The following is a 24,500-nucleotide window of genomic DNA, read 5'->3' on the forward strand; positions in this document are numbered from 1 at the left end:
TGAGCGGCAGTTGAACATATATCCACCCCGCACTTTCAATTCGGACCTTGCATGGCCTAATAGCGAGAGATATACCATATACCACTTGCAGTACGGTACATGCAGTCCCACAAAGACAAGAGAGCCTTCGATGAGGCTGACACCAAGACAAACGGACTGTTGGCGACTCTCTGACTGTCATATCGGAACATTTCTTGTCATTGACACACTGATCTATTTTCATGAAATCATTCTCCGATCCCGCAAAAAGCAAAACACCCTTCCACCGACCCAAATATAATACATTAAATATCCCATCACCATTTTCTACCTCCCTCTCACACTCGTCTTGATATCATTCCTCTTCCACCCATTCCTCGCCTGCTCCTCATCGCCCGTCGCAATAGTCTCCGTCTTCATCTCAAACGTCACATCCCTCTGGATCTCAATCCTCCCCTCCTGATTCTCCCCGGAATCCGAATCCCCATTAATCCTCTCCTGACTCTCCGCCCTCATCCCCCCCTTCTGCATACTCGACATATGAAAATCCCTACTCCCAATCCTGACCTTACTGCTCCCGCCACCCGCAGCACCCCAAGCCTTGGACCCGGACATCATATTACTGGTGACCTTCGTCTTGGACGAGCCCCAGGTCTGCATGGCGGGGAATATCTCCCTCAGGAGCGGCCAGATGGTGGGCAGGTTGGTGACGTAGACGGCGACGGAGGCTTCGCGGAAGTACCAGTTCATGTAGACGTAGGAGATGAGGCCCGGGACGAGGCAGTAGATCTTGGTGAGGATGGCGGCCACGATGATGAAGAAGCCCATGCCGAAGATTATGAGGAGGATGGCTTTTTGTTGGGTGGGGAGGCGGATGCTGGCCAGGATGGGGATGCCGATTGTGAGCATGGCGATGTCGCCGGGGATGTTGAGGCAGCCTTGGATGATTTCGAAGAATTGGTAGGAGGCGCATTGGACTGGGAGGGAGGGGTTTGTGTTAGTTGTGAGGCTTGAAGGGGATGAGGAGGAAGATAGGTACGTACCGTTCTGGGGTGGGACGGCCCAGTATTGAGATGTTGGTGTACATGCTGTGAAGAGAGCAATTTCGCAGCCAACAAAACTGGCCACTGTGTATACAGCAACATAGTTGACGTATTTCCTTTGCGGTAGACCCTCACTGAATGTTTATTAGCTTTGCTCTCAAGGTTTCGCGGAACCTAAACTCAAGAGTTTACTTACGTGATACTAGCATAGAGATGCAGCATACAAGCTTTCATACTCCAAATGGCCAACAACATCGAATGCTCCGTCACAAACACCCACTTGCTGCCGACAATCCTATCTTTGATACTTTCTGGCGTCAAGGCCAGAGTCTCTTCTTCGGTCATAAAGTTCGAGCCGCCGCCGGACATGACTCGGTTGAATGCTACGCACATGATGGTGTACCATATGATGCCGTTGAACATCATGTAGTCATCGAATTGGAGGTTCTTGATACCGAATCGACGGATACGTGCGATGCTGTAGGGGTGTTAATAGAGTTTCTTTTGAGCAGTTCGGGCGTTTTGGAGGGGAGAAAGTGAACTTACTATCGCAGTACCACGAGGAACAATCCCACGCCGTATAACGACCATGTTTCCCGCGCGAAATCTGTAGGTGAGTCCACCATCTTGGAATTATGTATGTATGTATGTATGTATGTATGAAGCCGAAGATTAAGCTTAAGAAGAAGTTTGTGGAAAGGTCGGAACACACAACAGACGATCTTTCCTCTTCGCAGTCTGCCGGATTCGCCAGACTGAGATCAGACAGACAGACAGATCTCACACTCTCAATCGATCGAAAGAGAGAGAGAGACAGATTGATTGACAGACAAGACAAGACAAGACAAGACAAGACAAGACAAGACAAGACAAGACAAGACAAGACAAGACAAGACAAGACAGGACAGGACAGGACAGGACAGGACAGGAGCAGATCAGAGTCATGAGGGGGAAAGGGGACGTCTAGAAGATGCTTGTACAAGTATTATCTATCCATCTCTTGCCGGCGGCCAGGTACGAATAACGAGTGATAGATACGGATGTCAGGGGCGCCACACGATCGCGTGGTTGTGGGGTCTGGGCTGGGCGTACTACTCCGTACTGCCATGGTGCCCCGCCCCTGGTTGTAGATGAAGGTACCCAGGTCCCCTCTAAAAAAGAAAAGGCGAACAGGTTTCTGTGCGCTCTGATTGCTGCGCTGATGGCTCCGCAGGCTGCAAATTGATACGTTCATGGCATAAGGTAGTGAGGTGGGGGCCCACTTGGTGTACGAAGGGTAGGTAGTGCGACTTGACTTGGGTGGTGTTGGGGTGGGTGGTTCAGGTTGTTGACGGATGGACCCCAGGAGCTCGGCGAGGCGAAGCGAAGCGAATGAGGGCTGGGCAGGTACGAGTAAGCTAGGTAGGCAGTGGGGGTAGTTCAGGGCGATAGAGTACTTTCGTACCCTCCGTAGATAAATTTCATGGATACGATCCAATGATGATGTGAGACCAGGGGTAGGGTAGGGTTCCCAGAAGAAAATGAGGTCCCTGGATGTTGTTTTTTCTTATTATTTGATTTAGCCTTTCCTTGGAAGTTGTGTGCCATGTTGAAAGGAAAAGAGGGGTGGGGGGAGAGAGAGATGGCTGCTGGATACGACGTTGTCTGTTTCGGATTTCTCTGGAATGTGAACTTACCAAAGTACCATCAATGTCTTTTCTTTGACAAGCTCTTTCAAGTTTCCATTGTGGAGTGTGGTTATTGTAAATGGTGGGAGAAATGGCGCATGTGCTTTGGGTTTGTCGGTTTTTACCTGGCTTTGCCTGTCGGATCATAGTTACACTGCAGTGACTGGATTGACATCGTGAGAGCCGTTGAAACGGTACTCACTGCACCGTCAAGGTACCAACACTGCTTAGCTGGTTACGCCGTTACGAAGTCACGCAACTATGAGGCAATTAAGGTGTCGTCAAGAGAAAGCTGTCTGCTTGGAAACACTAGGCAGTGCAAAGTTAGCCAATGAAATTTGCTGCGCATATCGTTTTGAGTTTGTACCCAAGATCAGTGTAGGGAATCACCGACCGAGAAAGGACGGCAGAGTATCAGATGGCGTGGAAGGGAAAAGCCACAAACGGTACTCGTAGAGGCTTCGGCTGAAGTTTTGGACGTTCCGTTCTCACAACAGCCGAATCAATAATTTCGTCCCAGGTACCAAACTTCCAATTCCCGAGACAGCCACACATAACCAACACGAGGATACACACCATGATCATCCCGTGTTGGTTCTCTCAACACTGTGTAATTATCTGGTTATTGGCCCGGCATATTACTCGTATGCACGATCAGGAAACCAAGGCATTTCTCCTAACATTGGGAAACAGCTGCGATAGGAGGGATTTTCTCTCTTTTTCTTGTCTGGTACCTTTCTTTACCTCCGTATGGTCTTGGTGTTTTCTGCGCCGATGTGGCCAAGAGACGTCTAGTCCTAAAGAACTCGCTTACTCCCGACAGGGGCCCCGGGTAGGTAGGTAGTGGGCAGGTGGGCTCGGTGGGGTGGATGGATGGTGGGCCGGCGGCCGAAAGAGAAAAATCATCCTGGGGGATCACTTTCATACTTTCATATCACTCCACTTCCTCCACGGCAAAAACTTTATTCCTATTTCTTTTACGTTTTTAACTTTATGCAGGAATGTTGGATGTCTCGTCTCATTATCACCGTACCATTGAAACTTACTGTACCATTTAAGTATGTCTAGCTTTGTAGACGAGTGGAACGAACGTCGTTGAAGCGAGACAAGACAAAGGACACGAAAGACTTCTTTGAAAATCCGTATTTTGACTGATACGCGGCACGAAACGAGCCTACAACAACGGATTACGGGACCACCATCCCATGGCCATACGTTCTTAGCTCAATATCTACCTTATTTCCTCGGCAATACCCAGCCCATTATTCGGCGAGCTTCCCTTTCACGGAAGCCTCAGCCCGGGCCTGTCATTCTTCAAGGCTCTTGGCTGCATAGCTTCAGTCGCATTATTATTCGTGTGCCAGTGAGGAAGCTTCGTCCACCCGCCAGGGGGTACTCGTAGAGTACTGTAGCTCCCATGGCGGGTCTAACCTTAAAAGGAGCAACAAGAAACCTTCCAGAGTAGTTCCCACTAATAATGTGCACAGATGGTGTCACCAAAAAAAAAAACGACGCTGGGAAAACAGCACTCTCTCGCACTGACTCGGGCGGCGTGGCGTGTTTACTGTGGAATTCCGGTGGGTGTTCGAGAAGCGGCGTGGGTTCAAGCGAGCCATGCGAGAGGGGCAGTAGTGAAAAGGGGGTACTTGGTATTACTGTATTATTGGAGCAATGGAGGGGCGCGCGGAGGATCGGCCAGGACCCAAATAAGCGAGCCTCTACCTACGGAGGTATGCTACTCTACTGTATTGATGCATGCCCTGGGATTTTCAGTTTTAGTTCCATCTTTTCTTCCCCACTGTATTCGTGTTCTTTTGACAGGCGAGACAACAGGAACTGGAAGCAGCTCATCTTAGCTGCGGCATGAAGGACTTCGTCCAATAATCATCTCATGTTTACCATGCGAGCAAGAGCCGCCAAGAGGCCATGTCCAGAACGAGATTTTTTTTTAAATGATTTGAGCGCAGCGCAGCGCAGCGTATGTCTTTCCGTTCGGATCATCCATCTGTGGCAATCTTTTCCTGATTTCGTTCGTTCCCATAACCCCCTTCTCGAACTCTAGTCTCTCTTTTTGTTCCCTTTTCCTTATCTATCAACGGATAAACCTACACAATCTTCTTGTTCTTGTCTTGTACTGTACTCGTTGTTCTTATCGTCGCTCTTTTATTACTTCAAGAATAATGGAACACGAGAAGCAGGACGGTAGCACGGTGCTCAGCGCCAAAGTGTCGGATGGACCGTCTGCCCCTCGCTCGCCTGAACATTCCGTGGAGACTTTGATCAATCCTTCTGGGCACAAGCAGGAGCTTGAGCGTAACTTTTCGCTGCTCAGTCTGTGCGCTGTTGCTATCACCACTGGTAATACTTGGGTTGCTATTGGAGGCAGTGTGGTATGTTATATGTGTTGATATGAGGGGAGAAACTTCGGACTAACGGAATCAGGTTGTTGCCATCTATAATGGAGGACCTCCTGGTGTTTTGTATGAGTTGTGAGGATTTCTGATCCCTAGCTTCCTCGGAAACTACTAACAGACAATAGTATCACGGTTTCAGTATGTTACTGGTTGATTGCAGCATCTATTGCCGAGCTGGCTTCGGCTATGCCGTCGTCAAGTGGAGGTATGGAATACCCGAACACTCTCTTGAGTACTCAGGACTAACAAAACAAAGTGTACCATTGGGCTACAGTTACAGCAGGACGATATGGTCGTCCCTGCGGATACTTCGCAGGATGGTGGAACTTCCTCGCCTGGGTCTTCGGCGCTGCCTCCATCTCTGGTATTCTGGCCAATCAGACGATCTCGATGTATTCCATCTTCCACCCAACATTCGTCGCAAAGCCATGGCACACGTTCGTCAGCTACGTGATTTGCACATGGCTTTCTTGCTTCATTGTACTGTTCGGTAACAGATCGCTTCCAATGGTCGGCAATGTTGGTGGATTCTTGATCATTGCTGGTGTTTTCGTCTGCATTGTTGTATGCGCTGTAATGCCTACTGTTAATGGTGTGGGCCATGCTTCAACCGACTTTGTGTGGAAGGAGTGGCAGAATCTGGCTGGATACAGTGATGGATTCGTTTTCGTTGCTGGTATGCTTAATGGTGCTTTCGCTGTTGGAACACCGGATTGTGTATCTCATCTTGCAGAGGAGATCCCAAAGTAAGTTTCCAATTCTACTAGACACAAAACATCTGTACTAACAGCTCTACAGTCCTTCTCGCAACATCCCTAAAGCCATGCTCTTCCAATTCATCATCGGCTTCACCACCGCCTTCTTCTACCTCATCTCCCTCTTCTACTCCATCCAAGACCTCGACGCCATCTTCGAAGCCGCATCCGTCTTCCCCCTCGCCGCCATCTACCGCCAAGCCACAGGCACCAACGCCGGAGCCGTCGGCCTCCTCGTCGTCACCTTCCTCCCAACTTTCGTCACTTGCGTAGGATGCTACATCACCGCCGGCCGCACATTCTGGACGCTCTCGCGCGACAACGCCACGCCCTTCGCCCCCTTCTTCGCAACCATCAGCCCGGTCTTCCACAACCCGTTCAACGCGACTGTTCTCTGCGGCGTGATTTGCACGATCATGGGATGCATCTATGTCGGTTCAACAGCGGCATTCAACGCTTTCGTCGGATCCTTCATCATCCTCTCCACGCTCTCCTACCTCTGCGCAATCCTACCCCATCTCCTCAGCGGCAGGAAGAACATGCAGCCCGGCTGGTTCTGGATGCACGGCCCGATCGGATATATCGTCAATGGGTTCAGCTGTCTGTACATCGTGGCGTTTATTGTGATTTTCTGCTTCCCGTACTACGCGCCATTTGACCTTGCGGCTATGAACTGGTCGAGTCTGATTACGGGTGGAATGACGATTTTCGTGGCGGGCTTCTGGTTCTGGAGACAGAGTGAGTATCAGGGCCCGAGACTGGTGGATCTGAATGAGGCGGCGTTGGCGAAGGATGCGGCGTAGCTGCTGGAGGAGGAGGGGATCCCGCTTTTGGAGAGGTGGGTGAGCTTGTAAATAGAGGGTGCTTGTGTAGATAGGACTCAATATACGATGAGATGGATGTACACTTTTTTTGTTCACTGACGGGCATCTAATAGGTGATTAGAGACATATTTAGATTTCCCCGTTGACGGATTTCCTTGCTCGGCGAAGCATCTTAACAAATCGCAGTGATGTCGGAACTCATCTTCTAGTATGGTATCCGTTTTTAAGTGTTATGAGGTATGTTGACATTACATTCTATTAGTCTATATATTTACAAAGCTGACCAGAGTGGTGTTCGCAGCTTCAGCTGGATAAAATCCACCGTCTATCACTCCCGCTATGCATTATCCTTTTTCTCCTTGACCTGTCGCAAACTCTCTTCGCCCGAGCTGCGCAACCTCTCGTTCGTCTCCTCGCCCTCCTCCAACCGCTTCTCCTGCTGTGCAGCATCGCCTAACATGTGATAGTCACCAGCCTTGGCACTCCCATTCGGAACCCAAAACATACGATCAAATCTGATCAAAAGCAAGCCGAAGATCACCACAATCTCCAATCCAAACTCGATGATATAGAACGCTGGTTTGGAATCCCACCACGCCGGGCTTGAAGCAGGTGGCGCATCCGCCCAAGTCGTGCCGAAACGGAAGCCAATGATGAACAGAACGAAGAACATCATTATGCTCAGGATAACCGTCTTCCGCTTGATCGATCCCGTTCCAAAGTTCTCCGGAGCTGACTTCCTCGGCAGGAAGATCGACAGACAAAGAACAACCAGCGCCGCAACATTAAACAACAACATAACCAAACTACTCGCCCTCTGCACCCAAAGCGCCACATTTTTAATCCCCGCATCGAGCGTATAAAAGCTCTCAATCGTAAACGAAATGGTCAACACAAACGCCACAAACAGCGCCACATACAACACCCTACAAACCACCCTCAACTTCCCGCTCCACCCCAACTCCGGATGCGTCGCCCTAAACAGCCTCAGCGCAAGGAGCAGCATCACTATATAAGCGATCAGGACGCCTGCAGCGGAGAAGATCATGGATGCGATCACGACGCTGGCGTTGGTGGGGCGGGTGGCCCATACGATGCGCAGGACGAAGGTGGCGTTTCGCGCCATGCAGAAGCCGAAGAGGGCCCAGGACATGAGGAATTTGTGGGAGCGTCTTTTGCGGTTGAGTTGGAAGGTGGTCATGTGGAGGATGGCGCCGAGGATGTAGATTGCGAGGAGGACGGAGGAGATGGGGATGTCGAGGGACGGGGTGGGGTGTCCGCCGATGAGGGCGTTCTTTTTGGGGATGTAGGGTGGCTGGGGGGGAGAGGGAGATTAGGATGAGTTTGATGATGGGTTGGAATGGAGAAGGACGGGGAGAGACTTACTCCATGTTGTTGTTGGTCTTGTGATTCAGACATGGTTGATATTTCTTGTAAGTGCCAATGTCTATGATTCGATATACACCTATTGGGTTGAGCAGAGGCGTGAAGAAAGTAACACGGAAGCAGCCGAATGCTTAAATATAAGCTTCTTTAAGGCGTCTGGGCAGGTAAGAAGACTACTTGATGACATTCAACTGACTGTACCACACAGGCTTGGGACACAGTCAATTATATAAAAGATCCACGACCAAGTCTCGGCCTTCGGAATGAACATATCAAAAACCCTCGCTTGACTCCAAAACCCGGCGAGACGTCTCCCCGTATCATCTTTGGATTGGCCATACAGAATCATGATGCAACAGGACATAACAAAAGGTGTTGGAGATCTGGTCTCGGGCTCCGTTGCGGTCTAATATTTGGCGCGCTTCTGAGCCGCTATTTGGATCTAAGCGAGTATTCGGCTTCCGTGTCGGGCCAAGACTTGGGTCAATGACGCGGGCGTCGGGTCGGGATGATGAACCGCCGATTCGCGTGGAGAGTCCATGGCTTAGGTACAGACTGCTCAGTGCTCATGAGTGTCATCACGTAATTGTGAGGATAATATGGATGTTGTCCCACGCTTCGCAGATGTAACTTTGCGCTTGCTTCGTGGATGTCGAGAACGTTGTGGTCTGGAATTAAGCTTATTTGTTCCATGAACCTTGGCTGGGATCTTTATCAGCCACAGCGTTTCGGTCTCGATTAAACCGTCCTTAAGTCCGAAGTCATTAGAGTTCATGATATCAACAAAGAGCCGTCCGAATCTGTAACATCATGTCTTCCGGCCCGGAGCAGCACGATGTAGCCGCTTCTGGTGTATCGGAGACAGGCGGTAAAAGTGTCCGCAAAGGCACAAGAAGTTGTACAGAATGTATGCATCGATCTGGGTTGGAATGTAGGAAAAGCTTGACTAACAGACTCTAGGTAGACATCGCAAAGTGCGTTGTGTATGGCCGTCTGAAGGAGCCTCAACATGCCAAGGATGTCTTACTCGTCGAAAGACATGTGAGGTTCAAGTACGAATGAGACGGACCAACGAGACCGTCTCAAGCACATCGCGAGCTCGTTTGCAACACTTAGAAAAAGAAGTATCGAGCCTGTGGAACGTCGTTCACCAACTGGAAGGGAGACTCAATGCCGGCATACCGGGTGGGCATGTACAGACACCAGTGTCAGCAGTGTCGAGGGAGAATCAGCCTGTCGAGTCTCCAAATGAGATACCTAGTGACGAGGATGAACAGTTCGACTCGGATGATTCCGCGTTATCTACAACCAACACGCCGATCCATCTCTTACATCTTTTTGATAACGGTTTACTTGAGCCTGAATCTCATTCATCCAATAACTCTGTCAGGCACCATAGCAGCCTCAAACGTTCTCATGATCTAGCTGCATATCAAAAACTGTTTCCGACAAAGGAACTCATGATCAAGATTGCAGCATACGCTACGCCATGGCTTTCTGTGTACAACTTGCTATTTCCCCAAAGCAATATGCCGAGGACGAGTCAAGAACTGTTGGCCCAGTACGACCGGTGTGGCTCTCCAGCCGCCGATCTACTGGACATGGCATCACTGCTCATTTCGCTTGCATTGACCGTCCAGCAGTTTCCAGATGATTTCACTGGTGAAGCGCCAGATAGGATACCAAACCCAGCAGCTTTTGTCAAAGATGTCAGTGACTTGGTTGAGCGCACTGTCAGCAATGATGAGGTTTTGGGTGGGACTCTGGATGGTATTAGTACGACGTTGCTATTTCTTAGATTGTGAGTTGCAGACCTCTTCACCAGAAATACATACGCTGATCACAGGTTTCTTAGACAACTTGGCCATGCGCCAGTAACCAAGATGTGGCTGCTCCTCCGCCGAGTTGTCGCTCTGGCAGAGCTCAATGGCCTGCCCCGCGCCGCAACAGCTTGGAATAGGCACAAGGAAGCCAACCCTGGGGCCGAACCGATTCTAGATCCATCTGTTCTCGCTTCACTGAGAAGTAAAGCCGAAGTCTGGACTTCCATTTGTGCAATCGACAGAGTACAATCACTCATGTGGTCTTTGCCCCTCGCGACAACGAATTACCCCCTCCCGAAACAAGACATTGTGGACGAAAATGGCCAGGTCAATGCCCAGGCATTTCAATACACCATGATAGAATTCGCGAAACGATTCCTCGAGGTAGACTGTCTCAACCAAGCCGGCCGCCCACTCGCAGAAATCTTTCAAGTCGTCATCGAAACAGATCAGCAGATGCGCGCGTTGAACAACCTTGTACCAAGAGGATGGCACAAAATAGAGTGGTCCGAGTTCAACGTCTCTGCCATCCTTCAATACTGGCAACAATACATGATAATACGGATCCACCTCCAACTAGCCTTGAAGTACGACGGCCAAGAATTCGTCTTCAGCTTCATCACCTGTTTCGGCGCCGCGCAGGAACTCGTCAAACGGTACATCTCTCTCCGTCCTCTCCTCGCACCAGGATTCTTCGCAAACAGAATTCTAGATTTACAAGTCTTCACCGCTATAGTATTCCTCATCCTAGCCGTCGCTCGCGGTTCCCTGGCTTCCAATGCTTTCTTGCAAACTATCGATCCGAATTCTGTGCTGGAACTGGTTGATAAAGCAGTCGAGATAATGCGCTTCACTGCTGCGCGAGCGGCGGGGGCTTTTGCCAAGCAGGCCGCGGACTCGATCTGTTCGTTGCGAGAACTGTTGCTGCAGCCTCAAACTTCGGAGTCTCAGAAGATCACTTTGCATCTTGCTCTGGTGGGGAAGATACATGTCTCTCGGAAGTCGAGGGGTGCGAATAATGTTTTGCCCTATCCTCAAACGAATCAGCAAGAACAGCAACAACAACAACAACAATCATCAGATATGTCTTGGCAGGCGTCAAATCCAAATGTTGGGAATGTTGGGGGAGGGGAGGGGTTCTTTCCGCCTTCTGTTGAGGATTTGATGGATTCGTTGTCGTATTCGATGGAGATTCCGGATAATCATCCGTTCTTTGTGGATCAGGCTTCGGAATCAGAGCCGTGGCTTACGTGGTCGGGGTGGGATGGAGCACCTTGACGAAACTGAAATTGCTTGGAAATGGGATTCAATATCCCACTGTCATTTGCTGTAAGATATTAGAATCGTGGCTCACGGGACAAGGCGAAACCACTGGTTGTATGGTATTTGTATAATAACAGGCCCCTCTCAATCAGCTGACCAACACAAAGACATGTTGTTTGCAGTATCAGAAAGACAAATAGGATTACCTCCTTGGCCCTCTTGATTGATTCTTTGATTCTCTTGACGTTCCTGGTACATGGTATAAATACTGCACCCTGTTTACAGCCTGTGCCAAACAAGACGCTCCATTGCCTCACATCCAAAACCTTCCTCGGTTTCGAACCACTATGACAAGGAAAGACGCTTGCTCACGGTCTTCCCATCTCTATTACTCTGGACCTGAAGAGACAAAGAGCCAGCGATGTCCAAGCCGTCTAATTGTCGTCGTTTATCCGCAAGGGCGACATGCCCAGATTGAGTCCGAACACCGACCATCTGGGGCCCAAACCCATCTGCTCAACTTCGGTCTCCACTTCAAGTGAATGTGATACCTGTATTCACCTCTATAATCATGGCGCTGTCTAGACCCCGACCTGAAGAGTGCCTGACTTCTCAAGAAGAATTTTAGTAGCCTGATATTTGTAATTGTAAATATCAGGCAGTTTGAGGCTGAACAGCTACTCAAGGTAGAGCATCAGCAGCTACAAAAATGCCTGCTCTCTTCTCCGTCCGACATACTTCTTGTGCCACAGCACAACACAAATACCAACATCTTGTTTCAACACTGTCTCTGTCTCATCTTACAGTCACAAAACCCTCCTCTTCACATCAAAACAAATTCCTCGAATCCTCCATATCAAACCTCCACCTACCCTCGAAATCCACAACCAACCACAGCCAACTACACTTCTCCCCCTCCATCCACCTCGATCTCCACACCAAACTCAAATCTCTTCTCCCCAAACCACAACCTCACCACCAACCCACCAAGCGACTCGAAAAAAATAAAAAAAAACATGTGCTGGGAAAACCGCCTCCAATTCTCCTGCGGCTGCGAAGTAGTCCAACACGTCCGCTTCTGCGAGTGGGCCGCCATGCCGTGGCTCACCAACGTCGCTCACCCGAAAGGTCGACCCATGCAGCCTACTATTGATATCTTGCCTGTTGGGGGGGAGTGTGGGGTTTGTAGGGGGGGAAAGGGGGAGGGGAAGGAGAAGAGAGGGGTAAAGGGAAAAGGAAAGGGAAAGGAGATGGGTGGAAAGGGAGAGGGGAAGATGATGAAGAAGAAGAAAGTTAGGGTTGGATTGCTGGGTAGGGCTGGAAGGGCTGGGAGGGTTGGGTTTGGAATTGGGGTCGGAAAGGAGGGCGAGGAGAATGGTGAGGATGGGAATGGAGATGGAGAGGGGGGAGAAAAGGAGGGGGACGGGGATGAGGAGCTGGATGGTGAGGGAGAGGAAGTCGATGAGGATGAGTTGCGGGGTATTATTGGAGATAGGTATCCGTTGGGGGAGTATAGGGTTTTTTCTGGCATGTTTAGAAATTTGAGTACGCGTATTGATGCCAGTGGTGGTGTAGCTGCTGGAACTTCTTCTGTTGGTGGTTTTGGTGCTGCATCTCCGTCTGCGTCTGCTGTTGTTCGCAGTTCTCTTGTTCCTGTTCCTGAGGAGGATGCAGAGGATGCGGATGATGATGAGGGCGAGAATGAGCATGAACACGTGCATGGGAATCATGAGGAAGGTGGTGCTGAGATCTCTTAATGAGTCATGCCGTGCTTTGATTGGGATGAGTTTCGTCAACGTGGGATATATGTCCTTGAATTCAGTGGTGATTGTGGCACGGCTGAAGTTAATGAATGAACCTTTGGCATCCGGTGCCCTGTAAACCTGCTTTCTTACTCGTCTCCTGTTCTTAATACATTCAATTTGACAAGTGACATGTATGTTTGTGAAGGCGACACGACAATTTGATGTACGAATCCGGAAACATTTTTATTTTGCCGTTGACGTCGCACCCTCGCTTAATTCCCCTGATGTGGCAATGAAAATATATAAACGACGAATTCAATCTACAATTAATATTCTCGATTTTCCTGAGTCATTGATTCTCCACTCCTTCTATCGACAAAAGAAAATCTCAAAATCCGAAAAGTTGAAGCATCCAAGTACAGTGCCCTGACATCATCAAAACGCCAACTCACACCTCACGATGTGTACCGAAACAATTGCCCTCTTCACCTGCGGCTGCTTTGAAGTCCAAAACCTGGATTGCTGTAACCACACCATAGATGAAGCTTCAGACCCACTCAGTTACGCAATTTGTGACGAACCATGCCCATCGAAAATCTCAATGCGGAAGATCACTTGCGCAGAATGCAGTGAAGGTGAAAGACAGCAATACCACCAGGGACGGGACCAGATTAGTGAACAAGAAGACCTGTACGATGCCAGTGATGAGTCTGTGGAGAACCATGAGAAGAGCATGGACGAAGAACCCTACGACTCCTCTTCCGAATATGATGGTGACGACCTTTTCAGACGGTATGATGCCCGGTATGCTTCCGACATGGTAAACCTCGATACAGAGAGTGAAGGAGGGGTCAACACAAACGAATCCGAAGTGACGAAAGAGATGATGGACGCAGCTATTCGAGATTTCTTAGCTTTCAATATCAACGGAGAAGATCACGATCATCATCCAATTCGCCAACACTTTGCCCGAAGCTCTGCCATTGATAATGTGGTTGACAGCTTCGCCAGCATAGACCTTAATGGAGACAAGGACGAGAAGCTGGAAAAGTATAGCTCAAGCGACCTCAGCATCAACGACAAGAAACAACGAGACGGGGAGGAGGCCATTGAAGATGTTGCTGTTGGCGTTGTGACAGGCCCGGACGATGACGACAGTGTTGATGGTGAGGTGTGGTTTGATGCACGTGAGCAGTGGCAAGATTTATTGTCTCAAAAGGTTTCATTATGAGGATCGTTTATTGGGACTCCTCTAGGAGGCTGTTGTGAGCCAGGCTTGTTCATGTAGCGGGGAAAATGAATCTTATGTCACCAGGCGTTGGATCCTTTGTACCCATGGGACAAGGAAAATAAATTGTGTCATGATGGGGATCAAATCTTAGAGTTAACAATTTTCATGAGTGAAACAATGACAAGGCTTTGTTTCGTCGTTCATAATTATCAAAAGGTTATTGTGTAGATACAAAGGACAAAGAAACCCAAGGCATGAATGAATCATCTCATTTAAAAGACAACCTAAGCCGTGACTATTCGTCTATAAAAATAAATGAGCCCCATTTCCCATGTCACATAGCTCTATTTTCAGCAAGCCCTTCATACCATCGACTTGCACTGCCAGTAGCATCTCTTTGACTTTCATAAAGCAAGCCAACTGCGCGAAACGCAACTTGAGTAAAAAAGACACCTGCAAAATGTGCACATGGATTATACAGAAATATTCTTGTGGCCATGAAGTAGGAGTGGACTTCAGAAGGATATGTTCCAATGCTAGGTGCTTTGACATAAAGAACACCAAGAATGAAGAGATCAAGAAAATATGCTCGTCCTGCGAAAAGAAGGATAAGGGTGTCTGGAAAAGGTTCGGGCTTAGACAAAAGAACAAAGTTACCTCTTGCTTCGGAATGTAGGAGAAAGAAGAAGGTAGAGGACAGGTCAAATTCCAAGAAACTGGGCTATCGAAGGGAAACCAAGGTTGGGAAAGGATTGCATTTCGCTGAAGACTTTTTCCAAATAAATGAGAGCATTGCCAATGAATTTAACTTCAAATACTTTGGAAGGATTTATGTGATTAACACCTATCAATCTTTCAGTTTTCGTACCTAGTCTTTATGTCAGCCGTCTAGCCTTGCGTGGTTCTCCGACGTTATATGTTAGTGTACAACATTTTTTGTTTCTTTTTGTTCTAGCTCTGATTATGTATCTTCTGAACTTTGCATTCAATTCTACATTACCTTAACAGACCTGATGGCATAACCACTCCGACCCACCGACACCTCAAGAACCTCATCGCACTACTGTTCACCTACTCCACTTTTATCCAATTCAAGCTACAATGCTGCGACGCGCTCACTGTCTAAAATTTTAGCCCTCCTGCTCCAAGTACAACGGTCTCATAGCGGTGAAATGCCACCCAGGTGAGAAGGATTGGCAGCTGGACAACGATCCCTGCCTCTAGTCTTGAATATGACCCGGTCATCCTTTGTCTGAAAACAATTCTTTTGTACTATCATAGAAAGAGAAAATTCCCCAAAGACCCTGTGGCAAACAGAAACAAAAAAACGGTTTGACAAGAAGGACATAAAGCTACCCAGCCGGGTAAGCGTTCCTAAAATATAAGGACAACTGCAGAACCATTCTCAATCGTCATCATGTGCTACCGAAGAAATTTCCACTATTCCTGTGGACACCTGGGCAAGGCATTTGTGATGCTCTGTCGTGCCAGGTACTGCATAGGTTCGTGTCCCTTCAACAACCCCAGGATTGTGATTGAGCTGCCTGATATAGAGTGTCCGCGCTGTATGCAAACCCGAGCCAGAAAAGCGAATCCCGAAACTGAGAACGCGCGCGAGAAGAAGCGCAAGTTTGTCGTAATCGAGAGCGATGACGACGAGGATGATGATGAAGATGGTACTATTAATGGTTCCCGTACGTGGTAGGTTAGAGCTCGTCTAGTAAGTGAGTGTTGTGTGGTAGTGATGAGATCACGAAGATCTAGGTCCAACTGAGAAGTCATTAGCATGAAAAGACTGTAGAGTGGGGTTCCTTGGCGAATAAAAAGAATTTTATTTCTTAAAATATTTAATATACAAACTATTGATATCTGTTCGCTAATGATGTTTGGGCTACATAATCTTACGTTGCCTTGAATAATTGAACTGTTCTTGATTAACACCACCGAAGTCTTTGTTCACGAATTGCCCAAACTCTTATTTGAAAGCACAGTCAACAGGATATAAAAAGTCCAGGAAATCAAAATTACAAGAACGGTGTCACTACAACGAAACTCATCAACCGACAGGTAGGGCAGGGATTGAAGAGGAAGATACAATCCTCATGGCTACCTTGTAAAGGTACAATGTGAAATAGCCGAGTGGTGTGGAAAATCCGGTTTTGGATAGGCCATCATTATAATTCATGAAGGCAAGAACATGCTTTTCATTGTGCATTTATACCCTCAACAATTCGTAAGAACGTTCCAGTGAGCCAAGTCCCTAGTCGCAATCGCATCCTCGAGGCTATCATGCCCCTTTCTTCCAGTAGTTTGTATTTCCCTCCTCAGCCTCTCCCATGTCAATGTCTTCAACGAAAGTGTCCCCCGACCTTTCACTTTCTTCGTCGGGCTCTCTTTATGCTGCTGAGCCTCTTTCAATTTATCCAAATCCTGAGACGGTGAATTTTGAGTCTGAGATCCTTCTTGCTTTTTTCTGTCTCGCTCAGCCTTAGCCTTCGCTTCTACTTCTTTCGCCTTCTTATTCTCGGACTCGACCAACCACGTATCAACCACAACATCATGTATCCATCTCATCGCCGTCAAGTCATTATGAGCCGAATGACCCACAACAATCGTATGCGGGTCAACAAACTTCCAAACCGCCTCTCTTGCCCTCTTCTTTCCCAGCAGACATTGTCTTGACCTACGAGCATACTCCATATCTTTCCTCGTTACTCCAGAGAACCGTGTATTGTAATGCTCCATAGCGACATCGGGATACACCAGTTTGTCAACCAGGACCTCGGATGAGAAATAGTCAATAAGCGTTACGCGAATAAGTTCTGAGTCTCCCGACTTTGCAGTTCCCATTTCGCAATCAATGGCGACTGCGGCTCGGACTTGGTGAGAGACACCTGCACAAGGAGTCGGGTAGAATGCCCAAAGACTCTCGAGTTGGCCTGCTGGGTAGGCGCGTGCGAGGTGGAACTCGGCTGCTTGGCATGGGTCCGCGGACACATGCTTACCGCAGCATGACCATACCTATACAATTGCGATGTTAGCGGTCACGTTTTGTCTGGAGGATACGAGGTTGAACATAAGACAGAGGGCTGTAATTACCTTATATGTAACAATACCATCGTGGAATCTGCAACGAACTACAGGCTTGAGAATCTGAGGTGGATTTAATGCCAAGCGGTGACCGTCCTCTTTTGAAGTTCCGCATTCTTCCACCTTAGGTTGGAAATCTTCCATAAAAGGAATTTCATCTTTATTCTCCTCGATTTGTTGATCGTCCACTCCCTTATCTCCTTCCCCACCCAGTAGTGACTGTCTGTTTTCTTTCTCTGTGCCTTTGCCTTGACCATCCACTCTCCCTTTCAGCATCGCTATAAAACATATTTTATTAGCTATCCATGACTCTCAGTCCAGCAGACTCACTCTTTCCACACCTTCCGCATCTCTTCTTTCTCTGTATCGCATCTTCAGAAAGAGGCTGCAAGACGTATCCTGTCTCCTCGAGCGCCGTCTTTGGGGCAACAAGGCTTCGAAGTCTTTGCATATACTCCATGCTATAGTCCGAAGTTCCTACAGAATCCGAATTCACGGCATTGGTACCAACTATCATCTCTGATTGGATGCGAAAATCACTGCTAGTAATTCCAACAATGTGAGTATCATTGTTGCCATCCGATCGTTTTGGCATTAAAGGCAGAACAATACTCGACATATTTGCATCTGATTGTTGTGATGGACTAGGCAGCGGAGAGGACTGGGGATTGTCCTTTGTGAGTTTCCTCTTTTCTTTTGCCATGACTATGCAGAGGAGAAATCAGTCGATGTGACTTGAAACTTAGAATTATCGCTCTCTTGTCGAAGGAGTGTACTCTAAAGAAGATTTTGGATAAGGTTTTTGACAAATGGGCAGGTGGAAATGGAAGAGGGTGACTGATATAAGTTGGTCCAACCACGCGGCACCAATCAGTGATGATCCTCGGATACCAAGGAACATCATCCAGAGTGTTATTGTTCATTGGCTTGGGATGACTTGCATTGTTACACCGTTCGCCTCACTTATAGCTTGGCATCTTTCCTATTCGCTCACTGCTCTTATCACAAGATGCATAACGCTGAATCGGGGACACCGAGTGATGTAGGTACAGTAATGTGCCTCATCGCATTCATAGGCTCCTCAATGAGCCTCCTCAACAGAAACACCCTCTCACTCTCCAGCTCGAGCGTTCACTCTTCGTTACCAAAGTGGGTCTACTACTGCAATCCTTGGGACAGCTTCTTCGACGACCCTCAAGCTCTCCAACAACACCTTGGTACTAATAGCGTACGAATGTAACGAGTGCGATAAGAAAATCCGCGGCTAGCAAGCTCTCCAGGACACGAATCTGATGTCTATCTGCTACATGGTGTTTGATACGTTATTTTGCCAAATGGAACTGTTCCTAATTAATATTCTACAGAATTCAAAAACCGGTGTGCCAAAGAAGCAAATGATAGGTACTTTGACTTGAAGCATCTTGAAATCTAGACAGACCTTCATAATTCTCATAATATGTTATAATTCACCTTATATAGCCACTCCCAGAGATTCTAAAGCTTTTCTATTCCAAAAACATATTTCTACAGTCGCTCTCGCGTCTGATTTGTAAAGAGTCTCTTTTTATGACGAAAAAGAGTTCGTTTATTACAGTTCCACCACCAATCTCTCATTTCGCTACTATATATAAAAGGGTCATATCAGCACGTTAAGAAAGAGCTCGAGACTAAAGACAAGTAGTGATTCTGGTGGATTAGTTCTTGATTTTGCAAGGGACTAGATCCCTTGTAAGTTACTGTTCGACAAGACTTCCGCGAGCTAGTGTTTCGATATGCCCTCAGCTAGAGTACAAATCAGGAGGAGGAGTATATGGTCGCGCGCGAGATTTCCGAGCTATAGTAAGTCAATTAGAGGAATATTCAAGAAGCTTTTTACATGTAAACACTGGAATTTCGTGAAGTACGCAGATTCCTTTATCGCCCACTTCCAAAGCTAGTCGATAATAGCCTGTATTCATACTCGCCTTCAAGCCAGCATCAAATCCAACTCGTAATTCTCAAAATATCTAAGCTAAACACTCTTGATCACATTGACAGTGGCGGCTGGGCTGACTCGTACCAGAATTTCATACCAGAAAGACTTCTTCAAGTCGCTCGTCCCCCTCTTTCTCAGAGAGCTTCGAGAACGCTTCTCCCCTCATTAATTCTCGTCCCCACTCCGGCCCCACAAGCTCATGGCACGGTGCTGTAACCATATGACCATCTGCTAACTCCACATGCGCCACCTTCTCGCTGCCCCGGAGAACAAACAGAGTTCTAGCTCCAAACAGCAACACCACCATATCACCCTTCTTCGCTGTCCCGGGCACTAGCAACATGTTCCCTGCCTCACCTTCCCAGACCTCGCGCTCCATCTCGACTCCCTCCTCTCGCACCGCCTGCAGCTGCATCTTTTCATCCGAATGGACATGCTGGTACCCAAAAGTGGCGATACCCATGCCTTTGTCTAGCACATCGATTAGCATTGCGTGCACCTTGAGCGGACCTTCGCTTGTCAGGTCTTGTGCCACCGCACGTGTGCAACCCGATGCAAAGACTTGGGTCAGCAGTGCTTCCCGACAGGCTTTTAAGGCCTCCTCAGATGGCGAGACGCGCCAGTCTGGCGTCCAGGTCGGCAGGTCGGCAGAGATCTCGGGGTGGCGGTATGTCGGAAGGAGTACCAGCACGTCGAGATTCTGGTCGCGGTTGATGATGTACTTGGCCAGATGCTGGAAGACGGCGCTGACGGTCTTGCTATAGTCGATCTGGAACAGTGGACATGGAGCTGAGTCTCTGTCTGTTTTCGTTTCTTCGCTGACGTCCGCCATGGTAGGTCCACCCTCGATCGGTTCTTTGGCCAGCCCCAAGATGCCATGGATACGATCGCGCGGATTCGTGGCTTCGAAGATGGTTCCTGTCATCAGAAGGTCTAGCAAGCCGCCGCCGTGGAAGTAGTATATACTACCGGGCTCGCATACCGCACTCATGATGGCATCTCCGTATCGCCAGCTCTTCTTCAAGTACTGGAGATTATGTTCGGGGTAGTTGGTTGCAACAGTCTTGCCAGCTGTCTCCAGCAGCCGAACCAGACGATACAGACGATTTGTAGCGCGCTTTATGGATCGCCAGGATAGCGAATGTTCGCCTAGCTTAACAGAGACGCTCTTTGCTGCGGCAAGCTCTTGCCTAACCCAAGTACGACGAAACCAGCGCCGGGCGAGAAGGGCCAGGAGGCCATCAAACGCGATGTGTAAGAGAGCCAGGCATCTAGGACCATGAGAACGCTCAAAGAGAAGTTCACGATACAAAGACCTGTCAAGTGCCTGGAGAAGGGCCATGGTAGACGGTCCCACTTGGGGCGTGTCGTTGAGCTCGGCCAGCCAAATCACCACGGATGACGCAGACTGATAAATGGAAAGCATATTAGTTACCTGGATACCTTTCTCAATGTCTTTCTCTTGGTCAATACATAGAGCATCGACCCAAAGGTAACGGGGAGCAGTCGTGGAGCGAAGACGTCGAAGGGCAGAATGGAGGTTTGGAGTAATGGCATGGTCGAGACCGCTGAGAGCTATGAAAACTGTCGCAGGAGAGGTACCCCAGCAGTAAGAGAGAGCGTCGTACCCCCCGGCGTAGAAGTTTTGAGCAGCCGTCCCAGTCTCATTGGATCCGTCGTTGGGTCCAAGGCGCATCCTTAATAGATCAGCGCGGATGGACTCGTGGAGTTCGCCAGGTAGGATTCTCAACACTCGCGTATGGCCTCTCTCAAGTGGCCGATAGAGTAAACGTCTTGATTGAATGAGCATGCCTCCCTTAGGCAATGAGCCGTCCAGCGATGGGTCTTCAGGTCGGCCGCAGGACATCAGATCCATCAACCATTGATGTTGTACCAGGTGACCACCTGAGGCCTGCTCTTCCTCTTCGCTCTCCTTTTCCGTAGCTTCCTTCTCTTCCTCTGTCAACTCCTCTGTGGCTAGCGTCCTTACCCAACAACTTCTCCCAGCACAGACGGGTGTCTCTTGTTTTCCCTTCTCGTCCGCTAGGCTTGGTGCTCTCTGTGGCTGGTCCATATCTTCGTGCCCTATATATTTGACCTGATCTAGCTGAATGGACACCTCGCTGACACTACTGAGAGACTCGCTCCGCTGCTTCAGCCTTATCTCTGCAACCTCGTTCTCATCAACTAAGCCTATACGCCACCATTTGGCTACATGCTTTTGTCGGCGCTTGAGGTCAAGTTTATGTGCAGTTTCTGGAGATCTAAATCGCATGGACTGGTAGAGAGCGTCAGTCAGGTCGACTTTCTTTTCAGCGGAGAAATCGAGGCGCCCGGAAAGCGTGGCAGGTAGGCTGCGCTGCAAGGAAGTACCAAGATGAGCCAAGTCTGTGACCAGTATTGTTTTGTCGGCATCATCGTTCGCCTTTTCAGTCCCACCCACAGCAGTGCTATCGCTGGTCGCTAAGACATCTTGCTCTGATCGCAAAAGCGCTGAAGCTAAGGTAAGGGGTAGCAAATAATGCATGCTGGTGTCCTGCAAATTGCCAGCATTGTCGGAGTCGCCAGCGCCAAGGACTTCGACCATGGGGAAAGTACACAGATAAAAATGAAATACTTCACAGTTGTAGCAGCCTTGAAGACAGCGAAGGTTCGTTGAGAGGCTCTTCGAGAAGTTCGAGCAGGTCAGATGTGTCCGTAGCTCAAAGCTATTGGCTTGACTAAACACCCCGCGCCTCGTAGAGAGGTTCGAATTGCTTTTAATCGGAAAGCCGGCGGCGGCGCCAGTCCACAATAATGCCGCGGTCCTTGTGTTATCAACCTGTATAACTAAACCAATCGTATTGCGATACTTTGACCATGAACGGTGTGAATCTCGAACAAGCGAATAAAGAGGGGGGCCCTGGTTTTGCATGGATTTTACAGGAGCCATCCTACAAACAATTAACCATGTGCAAACTTGGTACATCGCTTCGTTTACGATACCATCTCCCTTTACATGAGCAGCCTCACCACAGCCAACTATGCTACGTTCTGAGTAAATGGTATTTTCTCATCATTTATCCTCGTCAGACAATCCATAGCGTAAACTACTTCGTCCTGCGAGACAAGATATGCATGGCTTGCGAAAACGACTGCCCTTCCTGTTTGCATGAACCACGGCGGGGTGTATTCCCATTGCTGTCCCGACATTTACGTCCTAATCAACAAGATTTCGTTCACGTAAGTCACCCCGTCGACGAATGCAACCAAGATAGCGCTAGAGACCTGCGACCGTTACAAGTGCAAGGAGCAGAAGCACTTAAGGTGGAAGCACAAATGGGTCAGCTCCTTCGGCGGTTCTGGTTCAAGGCCTCAAAGCATACCTTTTGCGAGATATGCCAGAATAACCAAGTGGAAGTACAGCCACTCGGTATCATTTCACTAGTCAAGGTCAGTATAGTATCAATGAGGTCGGGAAGCTGGAGCAGCAGTCCTAACGAAGATATCCTGGGGTAACAAGATTCTAGCAGCGATGCAATTACAACACCGACTGTACTCAACACAGGGATGGACGTTGGAGAAGGTCCAGGTTGTTAGAAGCATAAATACACGTATACGGGGACATAAACCCGACTTTCGAGGAATGAATGATCGCTGCTCAGAAAGTCCGAGTAGCATCCAGCAAATATGTGCCAGCACTTGACTTTCAACATGAAATGTGGTCATGCATCCGAAACATATGTTAAAGAATACAAAGCCACGCTTCTGCATGGAAAATGCGACCTGGACAAACCACTCTCTCTCTGAGATCCAAGATGCTCCAACAGAGTTCAAAAACTGTCATGCTATCGAGGAGAAAAGAAAAGCGGAGGCAAGACTCAATAGACGGAAGAGAACAAGCAGAAGTAAGAGAAAGAGGCCGACTGAGGAGGTGAGACAATCAGGATTCCCTGCAGCAAAGGTTCGGAAATAGAATCCTTCATCAGTAAGCGATTTTGGAAACTTGTCTCGGCAGACCCCCACTACAGCTATCAGTTCGATGGCACCCCGATGCTGCCCCGGAGCCCCTCCAAGCAATTATGCTAGATATTCTAGGATCGAAGTATGGACATGCCTGAAACTGGCCATATTGATAATGAAAGACTCTTGCTTCAAGGATCAGTGACTGAACATAAATGAATATAGTTTCTTCATTATACCAATCTGTGGCACCTACTATTCTGTTTTTCCAGATCTGAATGGTATCTGAGCCATTTCAATATCTCCAATGAATTATTACATACCACAACATGCGTGCGCAATGTTTTGACAAACAGAATTCACATAAAATACCTGCTTCTCCCTTGACAGCTTCATATCTGGAGGGGCGCAGTCCTGTCATGGCCAAGTTTTCGCTTAGAAATGATGCTCGTATTCCTCTGTCATAATTGCAGTTGCATAAGGAGCTACTACAGAGAGAGAGAATCTCCTATATAAAGGGGTAGTATACTTAGTAGTACGGCCTATAGTACTAAGTCTACGCCTACAATCCCTATATTTCTAACAGCCCCCCTATTCTCTATATCTGTAGTAAATAGAGCCTTCTAAAGTAGTATAGCGCTAAATATTCCCGAAGTAATGCTAGAGTATCGCTGAAGTATTACTAATAACTTGTATTATATAAGGAGCCTCGATTATGCCTTATTAACTCCTATAATATACTAGTATATATATAGTACTTATATCTCCTGTTTTCCTAAGAGTTCAGCAACTTTGCAGTATTAAAGTATATAAAACAGTATAAGAGTGCACCTAAATCGCTCCCTTATTAATAATCTCCTGCTCCTACTACTCTTATTCACCCTTCTTTATAGCTATCTTATACCTTCCTTTTATAGCTACTAAGATATTTCTTACTAGCTTTCTCTCTAGCTTTTAGGGTATATAAAAGTCGTCCTCTTCTAGTTCTATTTCCTTTCCTTTTTCTTTTAACCGCGGAATAAGATTTGTCTTAACTATTAGGTATAGTAGTTATATATCGTGTTTTACTTGATTCGTAGTTATATATTATTATTAAGAAAGATATTTATTAAAGGACTGATTGTTACGGACCCCTTGGCACTACGGTTCAGTTAGTACCTATATAATAATAAAACTATTAGTAATACTATAGGGGTATTAGTACTAATGAGGGAGTAGTACTATTAATAAGGTAGTACTAGCTAGGGAATAATATAGGATAATCGAGTAGTACTACTATATACTCACGCTTTAGTAGTAATAGTTACCTAGATCACGGTGAATAATAGGTCACGTGATAGATCCCTAGATCCCTAGATCCCTT

The 24,500-nt window shown here is 47.9% G+C and overlaps 8 protein-coding genes across 8 annotated transcripts; 4 read left to right on the plus strand and 4 right to left on the minus strand.

The window, feature by feature from the left end:
• Positions 1 to 27: 27 nt before the first annotated feature.
• Positions 28 to 3,031, minus strand: ONS95_007459 (uncharacterized protein). The gene is made up of 4 exons (XM_058500966.1): positions 2,467 to 3,031; positions 1,569 to 2,400; positions 1,219 to 1,500; positions 28 to 1,156 (listed from the first exon to the last, which is right to left on the minus strand). The coding sequence occupies exons 2-4, from the start codon at positions 1,646 to 1,648 to the stop codon at positions 307 to 309; spliced, it is 1,212 nt and encodes a 403-aa protein (XP_058362283.1). The 5' UTR covers positions 1,649 to 2,400; positions 2,467 to 3,031; the 3' UTR covers positions 28 to 306.
• Positions 3,032 to 3,948: 917 nt separating this feature from the next.
• Positions 3,949 to 6,756, plus strand: ONS95_007460 (uncharacterized protein). Its single transcript, XM_058500967.1, has 5 exons — positions 3,949 to 5,079; positions 5,132 to 5,178; positions 5,229 to 5,308; positions 5,360 to 5,849; positions 5,902 to 6,756. Exons 1-5 carry the CDS (start codon positions 4,870 to 4,872, stop codon positions 6,659 to 6,661), a joined length of 1,587 nt encoding a protein of 528 aa, XP_058362284.1. The 5' UTR covers positions 3,949 to 4,869; the 3' UTR covers positions 6,662 to 6,756.
• Positions 6,757 to 6,923: 167 nt separating this feature from the next.
• On the minus strand, positions 6,924 to 8,931 carry ONS95_007461 (uncharacterized protein). Its single transcript, XM_058500968.1, has 2 exons — positions 8,069 to 8,931; positions 6,924 to 7,997 (listed from the first exon to the last, which is right to left on the minus strand). The coding sequence occupies exons 1-2, from the start codon at positions 8,099 to 8,101 to the stop codon at positions 7,020 to 7,022; spliced, it is 1,011 nt and encodes a 336-aa protein (XP_058362285.1). The 5' UTR covers positions 8,102 to 8,931; the 3' UTR covers positions 6,924 to 7,019.
• ONS95_007462 (uncharacterized protein) lies at positions 6,924 to 11,367 on the plus strand. The gene is made up of 4 exons (XM_058500969.1): positions 6,924 to 8,115; positions 8,277 to 8,975; positions 9,029 to 9,869; positions 9,924 to 11,367. Exons 2-4 carry the CDS (start codon positions 8,879 to 8,881, stop codon positions 11,167 to 11,169), a joined length of 2,184 nt encoding a protein of 727 aa, XP_058362286.1. The 5' UTR covers positions 6,924 to 8,115; positions 8,277 to 8,878; the 3' UTR covers positions 11,170 to 11,367.
• Positions 11,368 to 12,170: 803 nt separating this feature from the next.
• ONS95_007463 (uncharacterized protein) lies at positions 12,171 to 12,911 on the plus strand (the record flags this gene model as incomplete). The annotated part of the gene is made up of 1 exon (XM_058500970.1): positions 12,171 to 12,911. One exon carries the CDS (start codon positions 12,171 to 12,173, stop codon positions 12,909 to 12,911), a length of 741 nt encoding a protein of 246 aa, XP_058362287.1.
• A 448-nt stretch (positions 12,912 to 13,359) lies between these two features.
• ONS95_007464 (uncharacterized protein) lies at positions 13,360 to 14,130 on the plus strand (the record flags this gene model as incomplete). Its single annotated transcript, XM_058500971.1, has 1 exon — positions 13,360 to 14,130. One exon carries the CDS (start codon positions 13,360 to 13,362, stop codon positions 14,128 to 14,130), a length of 771 nt encoding a protein of 256 aa, XP_058362288.1.
• Positions 14,131 to 16,275: 2,145 nt separating this feature from the next.
• ONS95_007465 (uncharacterized protein) lies at positions 16,276 to 18,096 on the minus strand. The gene is made up of 3 exons (XM_058500972.1): positions 17,551 to 18,096; positions 17,230 to 17,498; positions 16,276 to 17,151 (listed from the first exon to the last, which is right to left on the minus strand). Exons 1-3 carry the CDS (start codon positions 17,921 to 17,923, stop codon positions 16,354 to 16,356), a joined length of 1,440 nt encoding a protein of 479 aa, XP_058362289.1. The 5' UTR covers positions 17,924 to 18,096; the 3' UTR covers positions 16,276 to 16,353.
• A 606-nt stretch (positions 18,097 to 18,702) lies between these two features.
• On the minus strand, positions 18,703 to 22,063 carry ONS95_007466 (uncharacterized protein). Its single transcript, XM_058500973.1, has 2 exons — positions 19,185 to 22,063; positions 18,703 to 19,054 (listed from the first exon to the last, which is right to left on the minus strand). Exon 1 carries the CDS (start codon positions 21,780 to 21,782, stop codon positions 19,287 to 19,289), a length of 2,496 nt encoding a protein of 831 aa, XP_058362290.1. The 5' UTR covers positions 21,783 to 22,063; the 3' UTR covers positions 18,703 to 19,054; positions 19,185 to 19,286.
• Positions 22,064 to 24,500: the final 2,437 nt, after the last annotated feature.

Source organism: Cadophora gregata (assembly GCF_030347475.1).
Source record: "Cadophora gregata isolate MNR1 chromosome Unknown scaffold_2, whole genome shotgun sequence".
Taxonomy (NCBI): domain Eukaryota; kingdom Fungi; phylum Ascomycota; class Leotiomycetes; order Helotiales; family Ploettnerulaceae; genus Cadophora; species Cadophora gregata.